A 22,141-nucleotide genomic window follows, 5' to 3' on the forward strand; every position below is an offset into this window, starting at 1 on the left:
TTCATGACTTGGTATCATCAGATTACTAGAAAACATCTGAGAAACTCGGCAGGACACTGGCACACACAATGACTTCTCAGAAAGAGGAAACACAGGAATAAAGCAAAATAACATGACTGGGATTACAGGAGGGTAAAAAATCTGCTCTGGGGCCCAGGATGATGGCTCAGTGGCTAAATCCTCTGCTTACCAATGCTGGGATCTATATGGGAGCTGGTAGTGTTCCATCTATGGAAGTGTTTCACCTGTTCCACTTCCCTCCCAGCTCCCAACTTGTGGCCTGGGAAAGCAGTGGAGGATGGCCCAAAGCCTTGGGACTCTGCACCCGTGTGGGAGACCTGGAAGAAGCTCCTGAATCCTAGCTGTACGTCAGCTCAGCTCTGGCTGTTGCAAGCACTTGGTGAGTGATTCGGCATATGGAAGATCTTTCTCTTGGTCTCTCCTTCTCTTTGCACATCTGACTTTCCAATAAAAAATGTTACAAAGAATATTAGAGGCAGGAAAGACTGAAGGTCAGTAGGCACACGCACACGCACACTCGCACACACACACACTATTGGGGAACAGTGAACTATGGTAAAGCAAATTTAAGTCCTCAATGCAAAAAGGAGAAATTAATTGTTGAAAAACTAAAGGTTCTATAGACTGTGAGAGAAAAAAATCAATAAAATATAAAATCCAGAGAAGAGTTGATAAAGAAGGCTGTGACAAGAAAAGTAGACTGCATATTTAACACAGAGAAAGTCTCAATTACAACTTTAATATGTGTGGAATCCAAGAACACATGCAGAGATGTACCTTCATATATATACACATAGAGATGTACATACAGATATGTACATAGAGATGTACCTTCATGTATATATGAAAAAATATTCGGGCAGCAAGAAAGAGCTGGGGGAAAGGGAAACCTGTGAAACAACTTCTTCTTTTCTGGTTCAGCAATAAGCATAACAGTTTAATGGTAAACAATTCTATGTACTCAAAACATAGTAAAGGATGGATTTAGTGTGTTAGTAGAACATATGTTTTACATTAACAATCAATACAATCTTAAACAATAAACTCACTAGCATTCACAGAAAACTTTAAACCTGTTTCCAATGAAATGTAGAAATGTAGAAGAGAGAAAAGTTAAATTAAAATTTTAGTTAATTAGTGAATTAGAGGCTTGCTTCCATCATCTGGTTCACTCCCCCATCCCTGTGATACAGGGCTGAGGTCAGGAGGAAAAGATGCTGCTGAGGTCTCCCGGGTGGCAGGGATGAACTCAGGAACCTGAGCCACACTGCTTCTTCCCGCAGTCTGCATTAGCTGGAAGGGTGGTGTCAGGAGCCACACCTGGGATAGAACTCACGCTCCACAGTGAGATGCAGCCACACATGCTTCAGCGGACACGAGAGGACTCACGCAGAGGGGCTTGTTCTCCTCCTCTCAACAGAAGGCAAGTAATTCACTCTGTTTAGAATGAGTGTCTGGGGAGAACATCGGGAACACATATGACCCAGAGACTTGGGACAGTAGCTTCATCAAGTGCTCACATGTCCTGCTGCTGATGCCAGGGGGCGAGCTGTGGCCATGAGACGCCACCTGGAGAAAACCATCACTGTGGAGCATACATGGCCCCAGAAACAGAAGCACCTGCACACCCTGTGCTTGGGATGCAGTAGAACATCCACTACGGTAACAAAGAGAACTTGCAATATCAGCCTCATGTGGACCCGGAAACTGCAAGGCCTCCCTGCCCTTAGCCTCAGCTTTCACTGCCTGGCTGGCAGATTATACACACATACACACACACACACACACACACACAAACGCACACAGCAGGACTGCACAAATCCCTTCTTAGGTACCCCTTCAGCCTGGGTGAGAACCAGGGCTGCTAGAAACACTGGTCTGAATTGATTCCAGCTCTGGTGGGAGTGCCTGGTTGCACAGTTCCCATCTCCAGCCTGTTCCAGTTGGTCCTGACGTGTGCTGAGCTGCCCCAGCCCTGGCATGCAGGAGCTTGCGTGCACAGACATCTATGATCTGGGTCCAGCACTGCCGGGATTCCAGTCCCCACCAACAAGACCCACAGAACCCTGCAGGGTCTAATGGGATCCTATGACCACCCCCCAATGCTGGGAGAGCATACTTCAGTATATAACTAGAGCTACAGCCAATAGAGCCTGTGAAACCCACTGCTAAAGACACATTCTGGAACACAGCCTCAGGCCTGGAGTTTCCCCTTTTAAACCAGTGCAAACAAATGACATGCTAGATGCACAAAAGTGGGCCCATAAGCAGTGTGTAAAGCCCCCAAAAGAATCAAAAAATTAACAGGAGACTTTAATATGAGACTCCACATGCACAAAAACTGACAATGATTCATTAGAATGCCCAATAGTGTTCTGATGAGTGATCCATCCTAAGGACACTTAAAGAGATAGATTTTAATGCATAGTTACAAGCTCTTTTCAGACAGCTCTTGTTCAAGCAGCTCTTGCTAAATGGCTCTTTTCAGTGGCCAGCGCAAACTCAGAAGCCTCAGATATGCAAGTCACGCAGAAGGTCCTTTATGCAGGGTCGCGGAAGCAGCGGCATCAGAGGAAGAGAATGAGGTCAGAGGGAACGGCTTGGACAGCGGGTATTCATAGAGGACAGAGTGGGTGTGTAGGGAGCAGGCCACTGGAGATTGGCAGAGTAGTTAGCCTATGGATCAGGCCACTGGAGGTAGTCATGCCATGGGGTTGGGGAATGAGGGCTCATAGGGTTGTAGCTGGTTGGCAGGGAGTAAAATTTGAACACAAAGGGCGTGGCTCTGGGGCAGGGAAGCAGTAAGCCCAGAAGAAAACAGGACTTGGGGAAGGACAAAGGGCATTGGGCTTCAAGTTGTAGATGTGAGTCACTTCTCACATTCCTCCCTTTTTTATAAATAAAAGGAAGAGGAATGCTGTGTTCTTCTATAATTTCTCTGAGCTGAACTGGGACACAGGATCATCTAGGTGAGGGTTTCATGGTGTTTGCAGGAGGAAAAGTAGATCTCCCTGTGAGAGAAGCTGGTTGAGGCTTGGGGAGAGTTTTTGCATTTGAGTGTGGAGATATTTTGAACACATGAAATCAGGCAGGGGAAAAATAGAAGGAAGAGAACAGTTATGAATGAGGGGGAACCAGAGGGCCATCCATGTTAGGATGGGATGTTGGAATCAATCTGGAGGGCCCCTTTAAAGCACACTTGAAGAGATTCAAAATAATACACAGTGACAGATGGAAAAATTAGGAACTCTCTGGTATAAAGCAGAAATTCAATTTAGAAATTGTTTTAAAGATTTATTTATTTATACTGGAAAGTCAGATATACAGAGAGGAGCAGAGACACATCCATTGATGCAGCCGCAACAACCGAAGCTGAACAGATCCAAAGCCAAGGAGCCTAGAGCCTCCTCTGGGTGTCCCAGGCAGACGCAGGGTCCCAAGGCTTTGGGCAGTCCTCAACTGCCTTCCCAGACTGCAAGCAGGGAGCTGGATTGGAAGCAGAGCTGCTGGGATGTGAACCGGCACCCATATGCGATCCTGGCACATGCAAGGCAAGGACTTTACATGTTAGACTGCCACACCGGGCCCCAAAAAGAACAACCTTTTTAAACTGATGCAGTAAATTGTTACACAAAACTCGTTTCACTGATATTTATGTGTTTGTGATTCTTTAAACTTATGCTTTCTTCTTTGTTCAAATTCAGAATGAACTGCTTCATAATGCTTATTATTTTCATTGACTTGAAGGGAGAGAGTGAGAAAGATAACTCCTGCTTGCTGATTAATTCCCCAGAGTGGGTATAGCCAAAGCCAGGAGCCTGGAAGTCCCTCTGAATTTCCCACAGAGGTTGCAGGGGTCCAAGCACCTGAACCACCACCCATTGCCTCCCAGGATGCCTTGGCAAGAAGCTGGATCAAAAGAGGAGTAGCTGGGACTCCAGTGGGACTCTCGAGATGGGATGCAGGCATTTCAATGGTGGCTTCATTTGCTGCACCGAAACAAACCTTTGCTTGATAGTGACTTAAGGGCAATATCCTAAAAGCATCATATGATTTGCCAGTATATATAAGAATTGCCATTTCACGGGCCCAGCAGCGTGGCCTAGCGGCTAAAGTCCTTGCCTTGAACGCCCCAGGATCCCATATGGGCGCCAGTTCTAATCCCGGCAGCTCCACTTCCCATCCAGCTCCCTGCTTGTGGCCTGGGAAAGCAGTCGAGGACGGCCCAAGGCTTTGGGACCCTGCACCCGCGTGGGAGACCCGGAAGAGGTTCCTGGTTCCCGGCATTGGATCGACGCACACAGGCCCGTTGCGGCTCACTTGGGGAGTGAAACATCGGATGGAAGATCTTCCTCTCTATCTCTCCTCCTCTCTGTATATCCGACTTTCCAATAATAATAAAATCTTTAAAAAAAAATTGCCATTTCAAGTAACCTGTTATTAGATGCTTTTAGATGTAAATCAGTTCTACACAACATGAAAACACATTTTTAATATTAAGTTAGTGTGAAAAGGCAAAAAAAACAAAAACAAAAACAAAAAACAGTAGGCAAGTTGAATGCGGCAGTTTTTTGAAGGAAGAAGCACCAGCTCAAAGACCTCAGCACACTGTTTCAGGAAAGCAAAGGGAAGGGAGGAACAAACACAGCTTCACTGGCAACAAAAGGTGTCTGTCTGCCTGGACACTTAGCTGTCTGCCGTGAAGAGAATCTGGGCTGAAGTCATTGGCTGAGGCTCACCTGTTTGTTACAAAGTTTCCCAGCACAGGAACATCGCAGTCCACCCCCAGGCCACATTTCCTTTGCCTAACAACTGGGATGAGAAAGATGGAGTAGGCGTGATGGCCCCCCACCTGGCAAGTTTGGGGAACCCAGCTATTTTAGGAGACCTCCTAATTAATGACCCTCCTGCCCCCAAATCAGGCTTCCCTGTTTCCATGCAATTCTAAGTAACAATTCAGGGTCTTTTCTCAAAGAAACCTACACCTTGAGGGTTCTGCAAGAATGTGGCCTAATTCAGTGCTGTGGCCCAGGAGCTGAGCTCCAAGCTCACAAATTACAAAGGTTAGGTTTGGGGTTGGGCTTGGGTTTAGGTTTAGGGTTCTCTCCCTAGGAATCAGTGGACGGCCAGGCTGCTTTCTGATGTGTTTTTGGTTTTGTCCCCCATTTTTGTTTTGTTCTGGCAGCAGCATGCGCTGAGGGGACTCTGAGGAGACTCTTGAAAGGGCTCGGTGTTGGGAAATTCTCCACAGTCCTATCTAAGTAGCCCTGTGCCTTCCAAGGTGCCCGGTGTGGGTTTCATCCTCAGGGGTCTCCTGGACGCATTGTGGGGAGCCTTCCCGGGTCTTCTGTTCCCGGGCGACCCTGCACAGAGGACAGCAATGGGCAAAGGCGCGAACCGGAGGAAATGCCGTGGGACGGCCGCCAAGTCTGTGAATGGCTGACTGAGACCCAGGGCCCTAAGTGTAGCGGGAGCAGCCACAACATCCGGATCCCCTCAAGTGGGGGTTGCGCCCCTGGGCCAGCAGAGGCCTGTGGGGGCGGGGCGGGCCGGCAGAGGGCGCAGGCGCGGGGCCGGCGGAGGGCGCAGGCGCGGGGCCGGCGGAGGGCGCAGGCGCGGGGGAGCGCGGGAGCGCGGGAGGCTCCGGGTGGGAGGCCCCATGGCGCCGCCTCAGCGCTGCCGCGTCCTCAGGTGCTGCAGCTGCGGCCTCTTCCAAGCGCACCAGGTGGGCTGGGCGCCGGCCTCCCGGTCCTCGGGCGTGGACGGCGGGTGTGGTGTGGGGTCGCTTCCCTGCGGCGTCGTCCCGGCCTCTGTGTTGTAGGTTTTGGAGTGGTGTTGGCTTCTGCAGAGGCGGCTCCGGTGAATGCTAGCGGGCATTTGGGGCACCTTGTGGGACCCAGGCGGGGTGGGGTGGCATCCCGGGCCCCCCGCAGTGGCTCTCAGGCTTCCCCCAGGGAGAAGCACCCCTCCCCGCCGCGGGCACCCTGTCACCACATCCCGGGGCTCTACCCTGTCTCACAGCTTGTCCTCTCCTGCTGGCTGGACGTCCCTGTCCCCTTCTCAGGGACACCCCTTCTTGGTGCTGTGCTGGTCGGCTGTGTCCTGGCATCCGCCTTCTGTAAGATGTGTGTATAAAAGGCAATAGACTTTTAGTGTGGGGAAAGCACGTTTTGTATCAAATGCTCTCTCCCCATGATGACAGCTTCTTGAGATAAGCATCTCTTACCCTGCCCCCAAATGGGGCTGTTGAGTGGGTATCTGTTAGCATTACAAGCTGGGCATTTTAGAGAAGAACTACTTTAGGGCCTCAAGAGGTTTTTTTATTTTCTTCTTGAAGTTTTATTTATGCACCTGGCGCAGGATCCCATATGGGCACTGGTTGTAGTCCTGGCTGCTCCACTTCCCATCCAGCTCCCTGCTTGTGGCCTGGGAAAGTAGTCCAGGACGGCCAAAGCCTTGGGACGTTGTATACACATGGAAGACCGGGAAGACCCTGGCTCCTGGCTTCAGATCAGTCCAGCTTGGGCCACTTGGGGAATGAACCAGCAGATGGAAGATCTTTCTTTCTGGCTCTCTATGTAGATCTGCCTTTAAAATAAAAATAAATAGATCTTTTGAAAGCTGTTTTATTTTTATTTGAAAGGCAGAGTTTCCGAGAGGACAGAGAGAAAAGTCCAGTGGTGCACTCCCCGGATAGCAACGGCCTGAGCTGAGCCCACGTACTACTTCCCTATTTCAGTGTATTCTGAGAGTTGGTGGGATGGAAATTATTTGCATCTCTAAGTTGTTGCACATGGATAATGTAGTGCAGTTCTCATGGTCATTTCAACTCTGAAAAAGGATTCGAACCTAGAGGAGGTTACCCCAGCCATAGATCTGTAGCATGGGCATTCTCCCACATCTCATTTCTTTGCAAGAGCCCCTGAATTAAGGAGCATTTCCCTCTTACAGAGCCTAGAATGCTGAGCTCTGGAAAGATCAAGTTGTTTCATTATCTAATAGATGGCAGACAGAAACATACAGCTGTAGAAATCTTACAAGCCATACCATCTCTCACTTGCTCCCCAGTGAGTTCGTTTCTAGTAGTTGTGTGTATACAGGTTTTTTAAAAAAATTTTATTGGAAAATCAGATTTATAGAGAGAAGAGACAAAGCTCTTCCATCTGTTGCTTTCTCCCCAAATGGCCACAGTGGCCAGAACTGAGCCAGTCTAGAGCCAGAAACCTGCAGGTCTCCCACATGTGCACAGGTTCCCAAGGCTTTGAGCCATCCTCTCCTGCATTCCCAGGCCATAAGCAGGAAGCTGGGTAGCAAGTGGATCAGCTGGGACATGAACAAGCACCCATATGGATGAAGGATTAGCCAGTTGAGCCATTGGGCCAGAGCCACATCTGCAGATTTTCAGAAAAGACAATTTCTTGGAAAGGCTGAGTAAGACAGAGCTCAAAGCTCCTGGCCTCTGACTTTGGCCAGGCAGAGTAACGGGCTGCAGTGGGTGGGCTGGGCAGGCTGGCCGAAGCCACGAGCTTCTTCAGGTCTTCCATGTAACTAGTTATTTGTTATATAAAAGCTATGTTAAATTTTGGAGATTGCATCAGTTTTGTTTGCACACACTATGCTAGATTTCCTTACTGTTTTTAGTCGTTTCTCATTTGCTTTCCTATTTTTAGGCTGAAAAATATGAATACCTCTTGGGAAGGCAGTAGATAATGGCTGAGTACCAGGTTGAGCTCTGGCCTCCTGGCTCTGGCCTGGCCCAACACAGTTGTTGTGGCCATATAGGGAGTGAACCAGCAGATGGAAGATTTCCTCTGAGTCTACCTTTCAAATAAATAAGAAGTTCTTTTTTAAAAAAGTAGCTAAATATTTAGCTATATCTCTGAAATTTCCTTCCAGCTGAAAAAGAGTCCCAAATGGACGTGCAAAGCCTGCGGCAAGAAGCAGTCATTTCTGCGGGTAAGTCCTTAGAAGCAGAGACAAGGTGGAGTCCCAGGGTTCCACAGCCTGGATCACTCTCTCATGGTTGGCCAGGTGGCGTGCTGCTGCCCCTTGGCTCCTGTCCCCTGTGGCCATGGGGTGGACAGAGCAGTGCCTGGGAGGTGCCGTCCTTGGTTTTCTTCACTCAGTGCAAGTATCTTGAGTGCCTTCTGTGTGCCAGGCCCCTAGAAACAGAGGGCAGTGAGACCTTCATGATTCATAGGGAAGGGGAAGAGAAAGTAATTCACGGGCACACAGGCACACACACATGCGTAATCAAGAGCTGGACCAAGCACGGGGGCTGCAGGAACACAGCAGGACAGTTAGAGCCAGCAGGGTGGGGAGGATGGACTGAATCCTTTGCTGTAGCTGCCCTTAACCGGACGAGGTGCACAGTTCTCAGGTGTGTCTACGTTGATCTCAACTGCCTCATGCCTTCGGTCTATTGAACACCTGTTCCCACTCAGGTTGCCTGCTATAGCCCAGTGCTGCCTCTCCCGCCTCATCTCATCATTCATCTCCATCTCCTGTTTCTTTCTGACCTTGAACATAGGCCAAGTCCCCTCCCTCTTAGAGCCTCCGCTCCCGTTTGGCGGTCCTGATCAGGAGGGAGGTATCAGTGCCCTGGCACGAGTGCTGCCCGTCTCAGTGTGAGTTGCGGGAGGCTCTGCCCACGTCTCCCTTGCACTCTGCACAGTACCCGACATTGATGCACATGCTTTGCTTAGAACAGAAACCACAGAAGTGAAATTAAGAGCATATTTTGATCAGGTTTCCTTTTGTTCCAAATAACAGACAAAAAATTTGAACATGGCTTCAGTGGAAAATGGTTTTAAATGTGCTGTCACTAGTGGGGTGTCTTGGGGAAGGAACCCAAGGACAGAACTTCATCCCTGGGCCTCCAGCCAGCTTTCCTCCCTTCTCCCCTTTGTCCAGTTTCTCCCGATATCTTCCTCTTACTTCCCTTTTCTCCTGTCTTTCCTTCCAGTAATGTCCTCCACTCAGGGAATGCAGAATATCATACGAGCCATCTGGAATAGCTGAGATTCATGCACAAAGCCACCCCCTGGGACCAGGTGCATTCACCCATTGGCCCACCTCTTGTCAGGGCCAGGAACCGGCAGATCAGCCAGCCAGACACCCACACAGTAACTACTGCCTCTCTGTGCATTTATGGTTTCTCTGTGAGGAAGGCTTGGCCATCCTCTCGGAGTCTCCCAGCCTGTGCAATGATCACAATAGCAGTCACACACACCAAAACTGTCCTGGGAGGATGTTGCTGTGTGTGGTCACTCTGTATATCTGCCTCCTATCACCTAGAGGTTCTTTTATTCCCTCAGATTTGTCTGCAGCTTCCTGCAGCCACAGAGGTGGGGAGAGTTCAAGGGAGCTGTCCAGGAGGCCTTTAAGGGCCAGACCTACTGTTGGTGACCTTACGCAGCAGAAACTGGTCTCCTGGCTGGACCTGGTCGCAGGGCACCCTGGAGTCCAGAGAGGGGAGGCTGTGTCTGTATGACCCTGCTGGTCATTCCAGGCCCTGAGTCCTCAAGTTTGCCCAACTCTGCCATTTCTCCTACTGCTCCTCTTCTCTCCACGCAGGCCTGCTCTCCCCTGCAGCTACTGGGATTGCTCATGTCTCAGTCAGAGATGATGTCCAGGCTCTAGGCTCTCCTGCTGGTCTTATGCCTAGGTGGTTGTTACTCTGGTCCTCTCTGTTGGTTGTCTCCTTTCCCCAGTGTCCAGTTATTGAAGGACTCTGAGTGTAGCCCCTCAGCCTGTCTGGCCTCAGTGACCCAAGATAAGGCCATCTGACAACCCTTATATGTGTGCGTGCCACCGCCGCCCAGTCACCATGGGATATGTAACAGACATCTCACATGTCACGGGGCCAATCAGAAGCCTGCCGGCGCCCACAGACCTGCTCTTCCCACAGCCGTTCCATGCCTTCCTGCTGCATCCCTCTGTCTGAGATCTCTGGGCACTCCTGGCTCTGTGTTTACGCTCTTCCTACAGTTCAGTCCCTGAGCAGTTTGTGTTGGCGTCTTCCTGCAGCCCTGCTCCCCATCTCAGTGGGAGCAGTGGCTTCCTAGCTGCCGTACCTGTCTCTGTGCTGTGCCCTCTCTCAGCACCACAGCCAGGGGCTCCTCTTAGAACACACACTGGGTCCTCTACTCAGAGCCCAATACTTACCCTATATACAGAGCCAACTATGTGAAGATTTGGAGGGAGCCCAACATGTGGGGCTCCCGATAGAAAACCTTTTTAAAAGGATGTATTTAAAAAAAGATGTATTTTTTTTTTATTTGGAAGGCAGATTTTATAGAGTGGGGCTAGGGAAGTTTTCCATCCCTATATGTCCTCAGCAGCCAGAGCTGAGATAATCCAGAGCTGGGAGCCAGGAGCTTCTTCCATGTCTCTCATGTGTGTGCAGGGTTCCAAGGACTTGGACAATCCTTTGCAGCTTTCCCAGGCCATAAGCAGAGTGCTGGATCAGAAGTGGAGCAGCCAGAATATGAACTGGCCTCCCTATGGGATGCTGGTGCCACAGGGTGGAGGATTAGTGTGCTGTGCCACTGCATGGATCTGTTTTTTTGTTTGTTTGTTTGTTTGTTTTGTAATAGTTTCTCTCTCACTCTCTCTGTCATGTTCTTTCTCTCTAATGGAAGTCCACCAGACAGATCTGTCAGCTGATTCATTTCCCAAATGCATACCACAGCTTTTTGGGGCAAGCTGAAAACAGGACCAGAATCTCAGTCTGTGTCACACACGGTTGACAAGGACCCAGTGACTTGAGCTGCACCTGCTACTCCATAGTGGCAAGCTGATGTTGGGAGCAGAGCTCAGACTTGAACCCAGGAATTGTCATAAGGGATGCAGACCTCGAAGGTGGGTTAACTGCTCTGCCAGAGGCCCACCCCTGTGGTCCCTCCTGACTCCTCTTATTTTTTATTTAACATCTTATTTAAAGAACACCTAATGTTCTGATATACTATCACATTTTTGCTTTATTCAGGTTCATTGGTCATTTTGTGCAGGGCTTTAGGGTGTTTTTGCCTTTGGAAGCTAGAGCTGCATGCTGGTAGGGCAGCCAGAGAGAATCAAAAAATCAGTTCTGGAGCCGGTCAGTCTGTGGCTCCAGGCTGGCTGTTTCTGGCGTCCTTGGGCCTTGCAGAGCACAGCACCGTCCTCCCCGAGGAGGGTCTCACAGGCGGCTGTTGTTCACAGCCTGAGGAACTTTTCAAGCTTCACATGTTTCTTTTGTTTCTCAGAGCTACGGTGAGGGCTCCGGTGCTGACTGCAGGCGCCATGTCCAAAAGTTAAATCTGCTGCAAGGACAGATCTCAGAGCTGCCGCTCAGGTATGATGTTTTGAGAGGAGCACGCTTACCATGCTGCTTGCTTGTCAGCTGCACAGTGAGTGTGTGCTTTCTTCATGGACTCATCCAGTGGAGAAAACCTCCACAAAGTTGGGGGGAGGGTGAGGATGCATTATCTTTTATTGACATTTTCCCACACATCTTTCATCATATTACCCTTTTAATATTTATTCATTCTTATTTGAGAAGCAGAGCCGCAGAGAGAAAAGGAGAGAGATCCTCCATCCATGGGTTCACTCCCCAAGTGGCTGCAATGGTTAGAGCTGGGCCTATCCGAAGCCAGGAGCCAGAGGCTTCTTCTGGGTCTCTCATGGGGGTGCAGGTTCCCAAGGTCTTGCCCCATTCTCTGCTACCTTACCAGGTCATTAGTCGGGAACTGGATGGGAAATGGAGCAGCTGGGACTTGAACCAAGGCCCACATGGGATTCTGGTACCACAGGCAGAGGTTTAACAAGCTATGCCACAGCACTGAGTCGTCATCATACTCTTATACAGTGGATTGAACATGTTAAACAATTCTCTCACTGAAAATAAAACTACTGGCTGGAGGATTTTTTTCAGTGCACTGATGAGCTGGCAGTAGAGTCAATAACCCTCAGAGGTAAAAATGAAGTAATAGCCAAAATCCAGAAGGCAGCTTTTGAGCTACTGCGATTGACACCTGGTTCCCTGGAGCCCTTGTTCAGCTGGCCAAAGAGCTGCAGCAGGAAAAAGACAGTGTCGGGCCTGGTCAGTGGGGAAGGACAGTGGGAGCCCCCCATGTAAAGTGAGTCCCACAGGGCCGTCCTGTCATGAACAAATTCACATACCCGCTATGCAGCTGCTGAATAGCTATCGACGCTTTCAGAAACCCTCCTGGTTTTCTAGCCTTCCACACACACGGTGCAAAAGCCTCAAGCTGAGAGTGTGCATTTCAGTGGCTCCTCTGGAGCAGCACACCTTCCATCCTGCCTTCCAAGAACTCCCACAGGCAGAATCCCAGGAAACACAGACTCAGGGTTAAAACTGATTAATTGGGGAGGGTGCTGTGGTTTGGCAAGGCACCATCTGTTAGCTGGCATCTCTTATGGGCACCAGTTCGAGTCCACGTTGTTCCACTTATGGTCCACCTCCCTGCTAATATGCCTGGGAAAGCCGTGGAAGGTGACCAGAGTGCTTGGGCTCCTGTACCCACATGGGAGACCCAGAAGAAGCTTCTGGCTCTTTGGGTTTGGACCAGTCCTTCTCTGACCATTGCATCCATTTGAGGAGTGAACCAGCAAATGGAAGAGCTCTCTGTCTCTGCTATCTATCTGCAGACTCTGCCATTCAAATGCAGAAAGTTTTTGAAATTACTAAACAATGAAGGAAATATGCCAGAATAGACTGAGCAGGAGGCAGCTCAGGAAAGTGAGAGCTCAAGGACTTCAGTCTATATAATATTGCATGTTTAGTAAATCTGACAATGGTGGGGGAATTGATAGAGGGGCTTTAGAAAATCAGTTGGTTAAAAAATTCATTTCTTTGACAAATGACAAAAGGAGACAGTGAAATAGTGAAATCTTACACTGGTCCACTGGCCACAATGGGCAGGGCTGGGCCAGAACAAAGCTAGGAGCCTGAAGCTCCATCTGGGCCTCCCACATGAGTGTCAGGGGCCCGGGTACCTGGGCCATTCTCTGCTGCCTTCCCAGGCACACCAGTGGGGAGCTGGGTTACTATTAGAGCAGTGGGGCCTCGAAGCAGTGCTCTGATAAAGGATGCCACCATTACAAGCAGGGACTTAACTTGCTGTGCCACAGCATTGACTCCCAGTTCTTGAAAGTTAAAGTAGAGGCCCAGTGTTGTGCGTGGCTGGTCAAGTTGCTGCCCCCAACATCCCATATGGATGCTGGTTTGTGTCCCAATGCTCCACTTGCAATCTAGCTTCCTATTAATGACCTGGGAAAAGCTGTGCAAGATGACCCAAGTGTTTGGGCTCTGGCCACTCTTGTGGGAGACCTGAGGAAGCTTCTGGCTCTTAAAAACAAAACATTAGGGGCTGGCACAGTGGCATAGCAAACTAATGCTCTACCTGTGGCACTGGTGTCAGATATAGAGACCAGTTCAGGTCCCGGTTGCTCCATTTCTAGTCCAGCTCCCTGCTGATGGCCTGGGAAAGCAGCAGAGGCTGCAACTGTGAGCAGTGAACCAGTGGATGTATTTCTTTTTGTTAGAAAGGCAGATTTACAGAGACGAAAAGCAGAGAGAAAATTTTTCCATCCACTGGTTCACTCCCCAGATGACTGTAATGGCCAAACCTGAGGTGATTCTAAGCCAGGAGCCAGAAACCTCTTCTGGGTCTCCCACGTGGGTGAAGGCTTTGGGCCATCCCTGACTGCCTTCCCAGGCCACAAGCAGGGAGCTGGATGGGAAGTGGGGCTGCCATTTTAGAACTGTCTCCCAGATGGGCTCCCAGCTCTTGCAAGGTGATGATTTAGCCATCGAGCCATCACAGTGGGCTCAAGCACATCGCCTTCTTTTTTCTTTTCTTTAGAAATTGCCAAATTCCTTCCTTCCTTTCAGTCTTCCTGACTGCCTTCCTTTTTTCCTTCCTCCCTTCCTTCCTTCCTTTCTTCATTTTTCTTAGGACAGTGTGACAGATGACCTTGTCCCTGGAGACCAGATGAGCCCTGCAGACTGGGTCGTTAGTGCCAGCCCTTCCACTGCCCTGGCAACTGACCTGGCTAGGAATGTGCCTAGAGCCCAGGGCCTTTGCCACACGGATATGGCTCAGGGGTATTGCTGCCCTGTGTCCCCTCCAAGTCCCAGGGGTGAGTCGGCTGTACCTTCCAGGAACCCCTGCCATGATCAGCTTTGCTCGTGGTCTCACTGATATCTCTGGCACCAGTGGGGAGCCCCTGCCTTCCTGTTCAGTTGGCTTCTGATGCCACAGGATCTCTGACCTCAGGGACCAGACCTTTGGGATGTGCCCTGACCTCAGTGTACACAGCTGTATGTGGGACAGTGCCTTGCCAGACTCATCTGCAAGAAAGAGGAACTTACTCAGGAACACACAAAAGATAAGCCAGGCCACTTCAATGAACCAGGACCTCAAATACCTCTCCTAAAGGCAAAAAGAATCCAACAACTTTGCAGAGCAATGAGGACCATGCTGGGGACACGGCCATTGGCACTGACTGGAAATTCTCTGGCTCCTGAGATAGACCCATTAGATGACACAGAGATTTCCAAACCCAGACCAGGCAAGGCTCATGTCCATAACCAGCAGGAAGTGATTACAGAAGATGTGATGAATCTTCATCCTTCAGCAGTCCTTAAGATTAAGGTCAGAAATATCTGAGGGAGGATGAAATGGAATAAGTAGGTAACTGCTTAGGCTCACAAGTTGGAAACCACACACACACCTGCCCGACACTGTGTCATCCTGTCCACCTGCCTGTCAATCAGATGACCCCTTCCCCATAGGTACTTCCCCTCAGTGGGACTTGGAGGTGGTGTTAGGTAACTTCCAGGCTCCCAGGAAGCTAGGCAACGAGGAGGGGCACTCTCTGTCTTCCTATGGACACAGGATGGAAAGTTTCTACCAATTGTGAGACTTATAATCAAATCAGAATATGTTAGGACAACAGGCCAGTCACACTGGTTCTTCTGTAGATCCAGATCACACCCCAGCATTCTGTATCAAAAACCAGCCTAATGTGCTATAGCACCTCCACTCCGTAAGATTTGTACTGGCTGTCTGCTCATGGCTGGGGGAAGCAACGGAGGGTGGCCCAAGTGCTTGGGCCCCTGCCACCGTCGTGGGAGACCCATATGAAGCTCCTTACCCCTGACTTAATCCTGGCTGAGCCCTGGCTATTATGGCCATGTGTGCAGCGAACCAGCAGAGGGAACAAATCTCTCTCTCCCTACTCTCTCTCTGACTTTCGAGTAAATAAGAAAATAATGAGCTAATCCTAAAACCTTTAGAGAAATACAAAGGATCTAGAATCATAAAAAACAGTGTTGATAAGAAGCAAAGTTGGAGGACTTATACAGTCTGATGTAAAGATTGACTAAAAGAGGCCAATACTGTAGCATAGTAGGCTAAGCCTCTGCAGTGGTGGCATCCCATATGAGCACCAGTTTTTGTCCCGGCTGCTTCACTTCCCATCCAGCTCCCTGCCTATGACCTGGGAAAGTAGCTACTTGGGCCCCTGCACCCACATGGGAAACCCAGAAGAAGCTTCTAGCTCCTAGCTTTGGACCAGCTCAGTCCCTGCCCTTAGAGCCATTTAGGGAATGAATCAGCAGATGGAAGGTCTCTTTGTCTCTCCTTCTTTCTGTAACTCTGATCTTCAAATAAAAATAAATACAAATCCTTGGGCACAACATGATGGTTCAGTGGCTAAATCCTTGCCTCACACGCATTGGGATCACATATGGTTGCCAGTTCGTGTCTTGGCTGCTCCACTTTCCATTCAGATCCCTGCTTGTGCCCTGGGGAAGCGGTGGAGGATGGCCCAAAGCCTTGGGAGATCCAGAGGAAGCTCCTGGCTGCTGGCTTTGGGTTGGCTTAGCTCCAGCCATTACAGCCACTTAGGAAGGGCACAAGCAGATGGAAGGTCTTTCTTTGTCTCTCCTATTCCCTGTAAATCTCCCTTTCCAATAAAATAAATCTTTAAAAAAGGGGCCCAGAGTGATAGCATAGCGGTTAAAGTCCTCACCTTGAACGGGCTGGGATCCCATATGGGTGCTGGTTCTAATCCCAGTGGCTCCACTTCCCATCCAGCTCCCTGCTTGTGGCCTGGGAGAGCAGTCGACGGCCCAAAGCTTTGGGACCCATGTGGTAGACTTGGGAGAGGCTCCTCGTTTCGAATTGGCTCAGCTCCAGCCGTTGCAGCCGCTTGGGGAGTGAATCATCAGATGGAAGATCTTCCACTCTGTTTCTCATGCTCTCTATATATATCTGCCTTTCTAATAAAAATAAATAAATCTTTAAAGAAATCTCTCAGCACAACACAATGAAGTTGTGGGAGCCAGAAGACAAAATGAAGCATTGGAGAGGGCTGGCTCATCTGTAGAGGGACGGTGACACCCACCTCTCGGTGGCAGCACTGCAAACAAGAAGGCAGACTATGTCACAGTGCGGAGACATTCTTTAGCCTTTGGAATGAAATTTATTTAAAATATTTACTTATTTATACTTGAAAGAGTTACACAGAGGAGAGACATAATCTTCCTTCTACCGATTCATTCCCCACATGGCTGCAACAAGCAGAGCTGAGCCAATCCGTTGCCAGAAGCCAGGAGTGTCTTCCAGGTCTCCCACACAGGTGCCCAAGGACTCCAGCCATTCCTCCACTGCTTTCCCAGATCGTAAGCAGGGAGCTGATCAGAAGTGGAAGCAGCTGAGACATGAACTGGCCCCCTTCTGGGATGCTGGGCCACAGGTGGGAGTTAGCTTACTCCACCACAATGACAGCCCCTGGAATGGGTTCTTAAGCCAGGTATGCAGGGTTCTGGGTGCTCACTGGTAGGATACTGCCCACCGGAACTGTTAGTTCTCAGCTGTGGGGCAGGGTAGCTGCTCTCACCTGCATACATCCTCATAATAGCCCTGTGAGAGTCAGTGACTGAAGGCAAAGTAACTGGTAGAGATGCCCACATATGGTGGACTGTGAGCTCACTGGAGTGTTGCATGGGATTATGTGATTTGACAACCCACATGGCGTCAGTTCATCTTGGCGAGATGCAGAGCCCCACCCCTGCAGGCCAGCTAGGTGTGGCAAGCTCAGTGACTTGTGTGGCCTTTTTCCATGAGGACATACATCCCTGTGTTGATGAACGGAACTCTGAGCAAAGGACATTCATTGTTTCATTGACCTTTGCAGTCATAGACACAATGCTATCCCCATTATTGGGATGAGGAAAATGGAACAAGGATGTCGAACCATGATGTAGCAGAGCTTGTCATGGTCAAAGCCAAGATGCCAGTTCCAGCCTAAGCAGAGTGCATGCCCTCTCTGCTCAGTACTGCTGTTGGTGGAGGGTCTGACCATCCCTAATCAGAGGAAGTAAGTGGCCCCTCTCCCAGATCCTCGGCTGCTGCAGGACACTAGAGCCACATGAGACCTCAGAGATGAGTCCCTGAGATGCCCCAAGACCAGCTTGGGGTCTGCTGAGTCCTTGCATCCTGCCATTTTCAGCTCATTTGTCCTTCCTCTCTGGGGGTCATTTTACTAAGGGGGTTTGGATGTTCCCCTAAGGTCTCTGGAAGGTTCTGGAAGTGTCAGTGAAGAAGAAATTGAAGATCACCATCAGGCAGAGAATGTGCATCCTCAGGTAAGCCAGCTGCATCTGTGCTAAACCTGATGGAAGGGATTCTGTTTATGTATTACCAAAAAGACAAAAATCACAGAAATTTCATTTGAAGAGCTCATTGCAGTTCTAGAATTGAGCAGCACTTCAGTGAATGCTGCAACCAGCAGAGCAGAAGGGGTTGGTTTCGTAGACAGAAGGAACAGATAATTTCAGAACCGCTTGTCTTATATGGTGCACCCCTGGAGACAGAGTAATGGCCCACCCTGGGTTGGCATCAGGTTAAAAGGTTGAAGCACAGGGAATTTCCTCTTTCAGACTGCACTGGCCTGTTGATGAAAATAGGCTGTTCTCTCCCCGCTTTCTCAGGTCAGTGACAACCGAGTGTCTAGGGACGCGGGTTTTTGTTTGTGCCATGTCCTGTTGGGCTGCAGTGCAGGAGCTTCCTCCGAACCAGGGCTTCTTGTAACTTTAGTTTACCAGTATTCATTAGCCATACAGTCAACAATACTGACGACAAGCGTTCACAAGTACAGGGATACAAAAACCTAGAACCTGTCCACATATCCACACATCATTGCTACACGAAGAGGGCTTTTCCCTTGTGTTGGGTAATGGCTCCTCTGGAACAGAACCTGTCCTCCGGCTCCCCGCCCTCCAGGTACCTTTCAGGGATAGGAGGCCGAGGGTCAGGTCCCTGGGTCACCCCTCTAGAGAGCGCGGGTCACACAGTGCTGTGGGCAGGCAGTGTGTGAGGGAGCACTTTAGTTCTTGTGGTCATCGGTCCACCCAGAATAGCAGGTCCCCGCAGGAGAGCTCCCACCTTCTGCTCACAGGACCACTCTGGCCACCCTCTTGCCGTCCTGGGCTAGGTGGTCTCAAACACCTATTCCAGGTTCTTAGTACAGCTTCTGAAGTGATGAAGTTTCTTTAAAAGGTGAGGAAATCACACCCATGTGGGCCATGTTGAGGAGCAGAGTGGACCAAAAACGGGGAGGGTGGAAGAGGGGTGCTTTCTCCCCTGCATCAGCAGGAAGAGCGAGAGTGAGAGCATCCTTGAGTGGGAGAGCCCCTCCTTGTTAGGGCTCTTACAGGGTTCCAAAAGGGAGTGGTTATGTGACCCCCGCCCCCAGCAGGTGTGTAGGAGGATCCCCTGGGAAGGGGTCCTCTGACCTGCAGATAGGGTTACGTAGGGTGGGGAGGTGTGGCTTCCAGCTCCTGACTGCCACGCCAGCTCCCTACGTTCCTCTCCCATTTCATCACTGTTCTGGGGAAGGGCACGAAGGACGGAGGCTACCTCAGGTCTGCCTGCCATGAAAGAAGGATTCCCCGCAGACAAATCAGGAAGCAAAGCGAGATTTTTTAAAGACAAACCTGCCGCAGGATTGAATGGGGCTCTCAGAGGAAAACCCGAGAGAACGGTGGGAGGGGTGTCTTTTCGGCATAATTCAGACGTTCATTATGACAGCTAATAATCAATGAGAGGAAGGCACAGAGCCCTTCACTGGGCCAGGGTCACAGCCCTGTCTAGCTTGTCTCTGGTGAAAAGCCCAGAGGAAGGATAGGATAGGATTGGTAACTTCTTTCTTTTCTTGTGATAAAAGCAGGAACTCCGAAGGATAAGGTGGCACTTTGGTCTTGCTAACTCAGGCATCCTGCATACTTCACACTTCTAGGGAGACTCCTCCTCTTCTCTTTCCAACTCCCTGTCGGGCATGTCTGACTTTGACATGCCACTTGGTTGGCTTTGTGGGAAATCAGTAGAGATACTCCTAGGCCCACCTCCAGGACAGCTCTCAGCACCTGAGCTTCCGGGTCAGCCGCTCGAACGCTTATTGTTACATCATTTTTGTGTCAAGAAAAGACTTGTTTGCTTAAGTTTTCACTGACAAAAGTCTTCTGTGTTGCTGCAGTTTCCAGGTATTTTCATTTTTTAAAACTGGGAATACAGTGGAAAGCGGGCTTCTGGCACTGATCCATCTTTTGAGGGCCTGAGGCTGTCTCCACACTTTCTAAACAGTGGCGTCTACAGCGCCACGAGTATCTCTGAGCCTTTGTTGTCTGTGTGGGGTCACTGGTCAGGGAGCATGGACGTTCGGGGGTTCTGCTGCCTCTCCAAGGCCTCGCCAGCGGGCACCATGCCTGAGCCCTGGGTGTAAGAGCTTCAGTCACAGGGCTTGCTTTCCTGTTCTTCCCAACACAGCCCTCTGAGAGCCGCTGGCTGAAGTTTCTGCACAAGGACTCCCCGGAACTGGAGCTGGGAGGAGGAGTGTGTTTCCGTGGACAGTCCTCATCGGACATGGAGGAGTCAGACCCTGCCTTCAGTCAGGAGCTGCCCAGAAAAAGGTGCCAGGCTGTACCCAGTGCCCTCCATGAGGCTCAGGTGGGGACTGATGAGACAGGCGCTGCTTGCTGAGACAGGGATGCTTGCTGAATTCTGTGAGCAGCTCACTCGGTGACCTCAAGGGATAGGGGCTTAGGGGTGTTGACCGGGGTAGGAGGTTTACACTGGCGAAGCAGATACTGCAGACTGCACAGGAGCTCAGCTCTCTGCAGACACCGCCTGAGACACCATGGGAGTAGGTGGACCAGCTGTGGGGCAGAGCTGCCTGGCAAGCACAGGACAGCCCATCTGCCATTGGGCTGCAGCTGAGTGGCTGCTGGAGGCTCCCTGCCTCCTGTGGCCAGCCAGGTTGCCAGGGAGGCTGCAGGGGACTGTGCTGGCAGGACTGGACTATTGACAGCACTTTCCTCCCACCAGGAAATGGAGCCCGAGCCCAGCCCAGCTGTCGCACAACTGTGACATCCCAGACTTGGCCACTCCCAGGGGCACCTGGCCACCCCAGCAGGTTGGTGATAGGGAATATTGCTTCCACTTTGGTCCCAGTGATCACCAAGCACACACAGAACTGTTGGAGTATGAGCTTTTTACTCCCCAAAGCTCAGCTTCCTCTTCTTGCCTGTGTGGAGCCAACTCCTTTCTCTGCCTGCTCCCTTCGCTCCCTGCTCATCTCATGAAATTAACTCTCAGCCAAAAGGGCATCGTGACACCCTGGGGTCCACTGAGGTTGGCCTGGCCTCTCTGCACGCCCCGCCATCCTTGTCCTCTCCAGGCTCATGCTCCCTTGCTGAAGGCGTTCAGTCACCTGGGGAGTGTTCCTGCTCCCAGGAACCCAACAGGCCCCACTGCACATTTAGTGCTACAAAACTCAGATCTTGCTATATGCTGTCATCAGTGTGTATGGAGCCCTGCCAGAGGCCTGCTGACAGGGTCACCTTAGCATAGGTCTGCCACAGCCAGCTTCAGCTCAGGCAGGCCTCCAGCTTGAAGCCAGGAGGCCAAGGTCAGATTCTGGTGTTCCCAGGAGTAGCTTTGAGACCTCAGTCAGCTCGTGGCTCTGAATCTCCCAGTGACAGCAGAGCCTTGCAGTTCCTGTGTGTGATGCTCTTGTCAAGTCTGTTGTGTCTTGTCCTCTTTCCCAATGTCTGGGGTGCAGAGTTGCAGCAACCCACTCTGAGGTCCTGTTAACTGTCAGGACATCTTTGGTTGCTCAGCAGAAGCCGGTCCCCAGCACCAAGGGGAGCCTGGCACAGCCACTTGCCAAGTCCAGGTCTGAGGTGCTGTTTGCCAGGGAGGGAGCAGGTGCGGGGAGTCGGCCTGAGTCCATTCCCCAGTGGTCTCTAGGGCCTGTCTACTCCCAGCTCTGTTCAGACACCCTGAACTGACCCTCAGGAGCTGGGCCACCTGGAGCCTGGTCATGGAAGCAGAGGACTGGGATGAAATGGCATTTACTCACTGTGCTTTGCCGACTTCACTGCCCAGCCTGTGGACTGGCAAGCAGCACTGTGGAAGTCTCACCTGGGAAACGAGCCCCAGCAGGCCACAGGATACAGCTGTCTCCTCTGATTGGTTCCAGGACTCTCCTGGCCTAAACGTGAAGGTGAAGGCAGGCGGCAGTCACCGCCTCTGGAACCATGAGGACCCACGACCCCTGGGGCTCCGTGTTGCTCATGGGGAACTGCCGCGTCCAGCCTGTCAGGCTGAGGCCACATCTTCTAAATGGGCGAGATTTCTCCCATCTCCCGTGAACAGCTCGCAGGTGGACACAGAGCAGAGGGGACTCAGACCAGCAGGTCCAGCACAGGCTGAGCAAGGGACCCCATGGGCCCCAACCCCAAGGGAGAGCTGGGAAGCAGCCACTGTCCAGCTTCCTCAAGTCACACAGCCTCCCAGGCCTGGTTCTGAGGGACCCTGCAGCAGGATCCCTGAGCAGCGGAGGGGCACGGAGCCTCCCCAGGTGCCAGGGACACAGAAGCCTGCAGCCCTGCGGCTCTCTGACCTCTTTACAACAGGAGAGGACTTCAGCGATGACCTGTGAGCAGAGGCCAGGATGTCACTGATGGAGATGAGGGTGGTGCAGGAGTGCCTCTGCAGCTCCCCCTAGTGTTAATGTGTGAAAAACCTTGGAAGCTGACAATAAACAC

At 50.8% G+C, this 22,141-nt stretch overlaps 1 protein-coding gene across 1 annotated transcript; it reads left to right on the forward strand.

Moving 5' to 3' along the window:
* The first annotated feature begins 5,639 nt into the window (after window positions 1-5,639).
* MRNIP (MRN complex interacting protein) lies at window positions 5,640-22,048 on the forward strand. The gene is made up of 7 exons (XM_058668830.1): window positions 5,640-5,746; window positions 7,918-7,977; window positions 11,268-11,356; window positions 17,605-17,680; window positions 19,860-20,002; window positions 20,418-20,505; window positions 21,574-22,048. The coding sequence occupies exons 1-7, from the start codon at window positions 5,681-5,683 to the stop codon at window positions 22,033-22,035; spliced, it is 984 nt and encodes a 327-aa protein (XP_058524813.1). The 5' UTR covers window positions 5,640-5,680; the 3' UTR covers window positions 22,036-22,048.
* The last annotated feature ends 93 nt before the right edge of the window (window positions 22,049-22,141 follow it).

This window comes from Ochotona princeps, chromosome 9 (assembly GCF_030435755.1).
Source record: "Ochotona princeps isolate mOchPri1 chromosome 9, mOchPri1.hap1, whole genome shotgun sequence".
Taxonomy (NCBI): Eukaryota; Metazoa; Chordata; class Mammalia; order Lagomorpha; family Ochotonidae; genus Ochotona; species Ochotona princeps.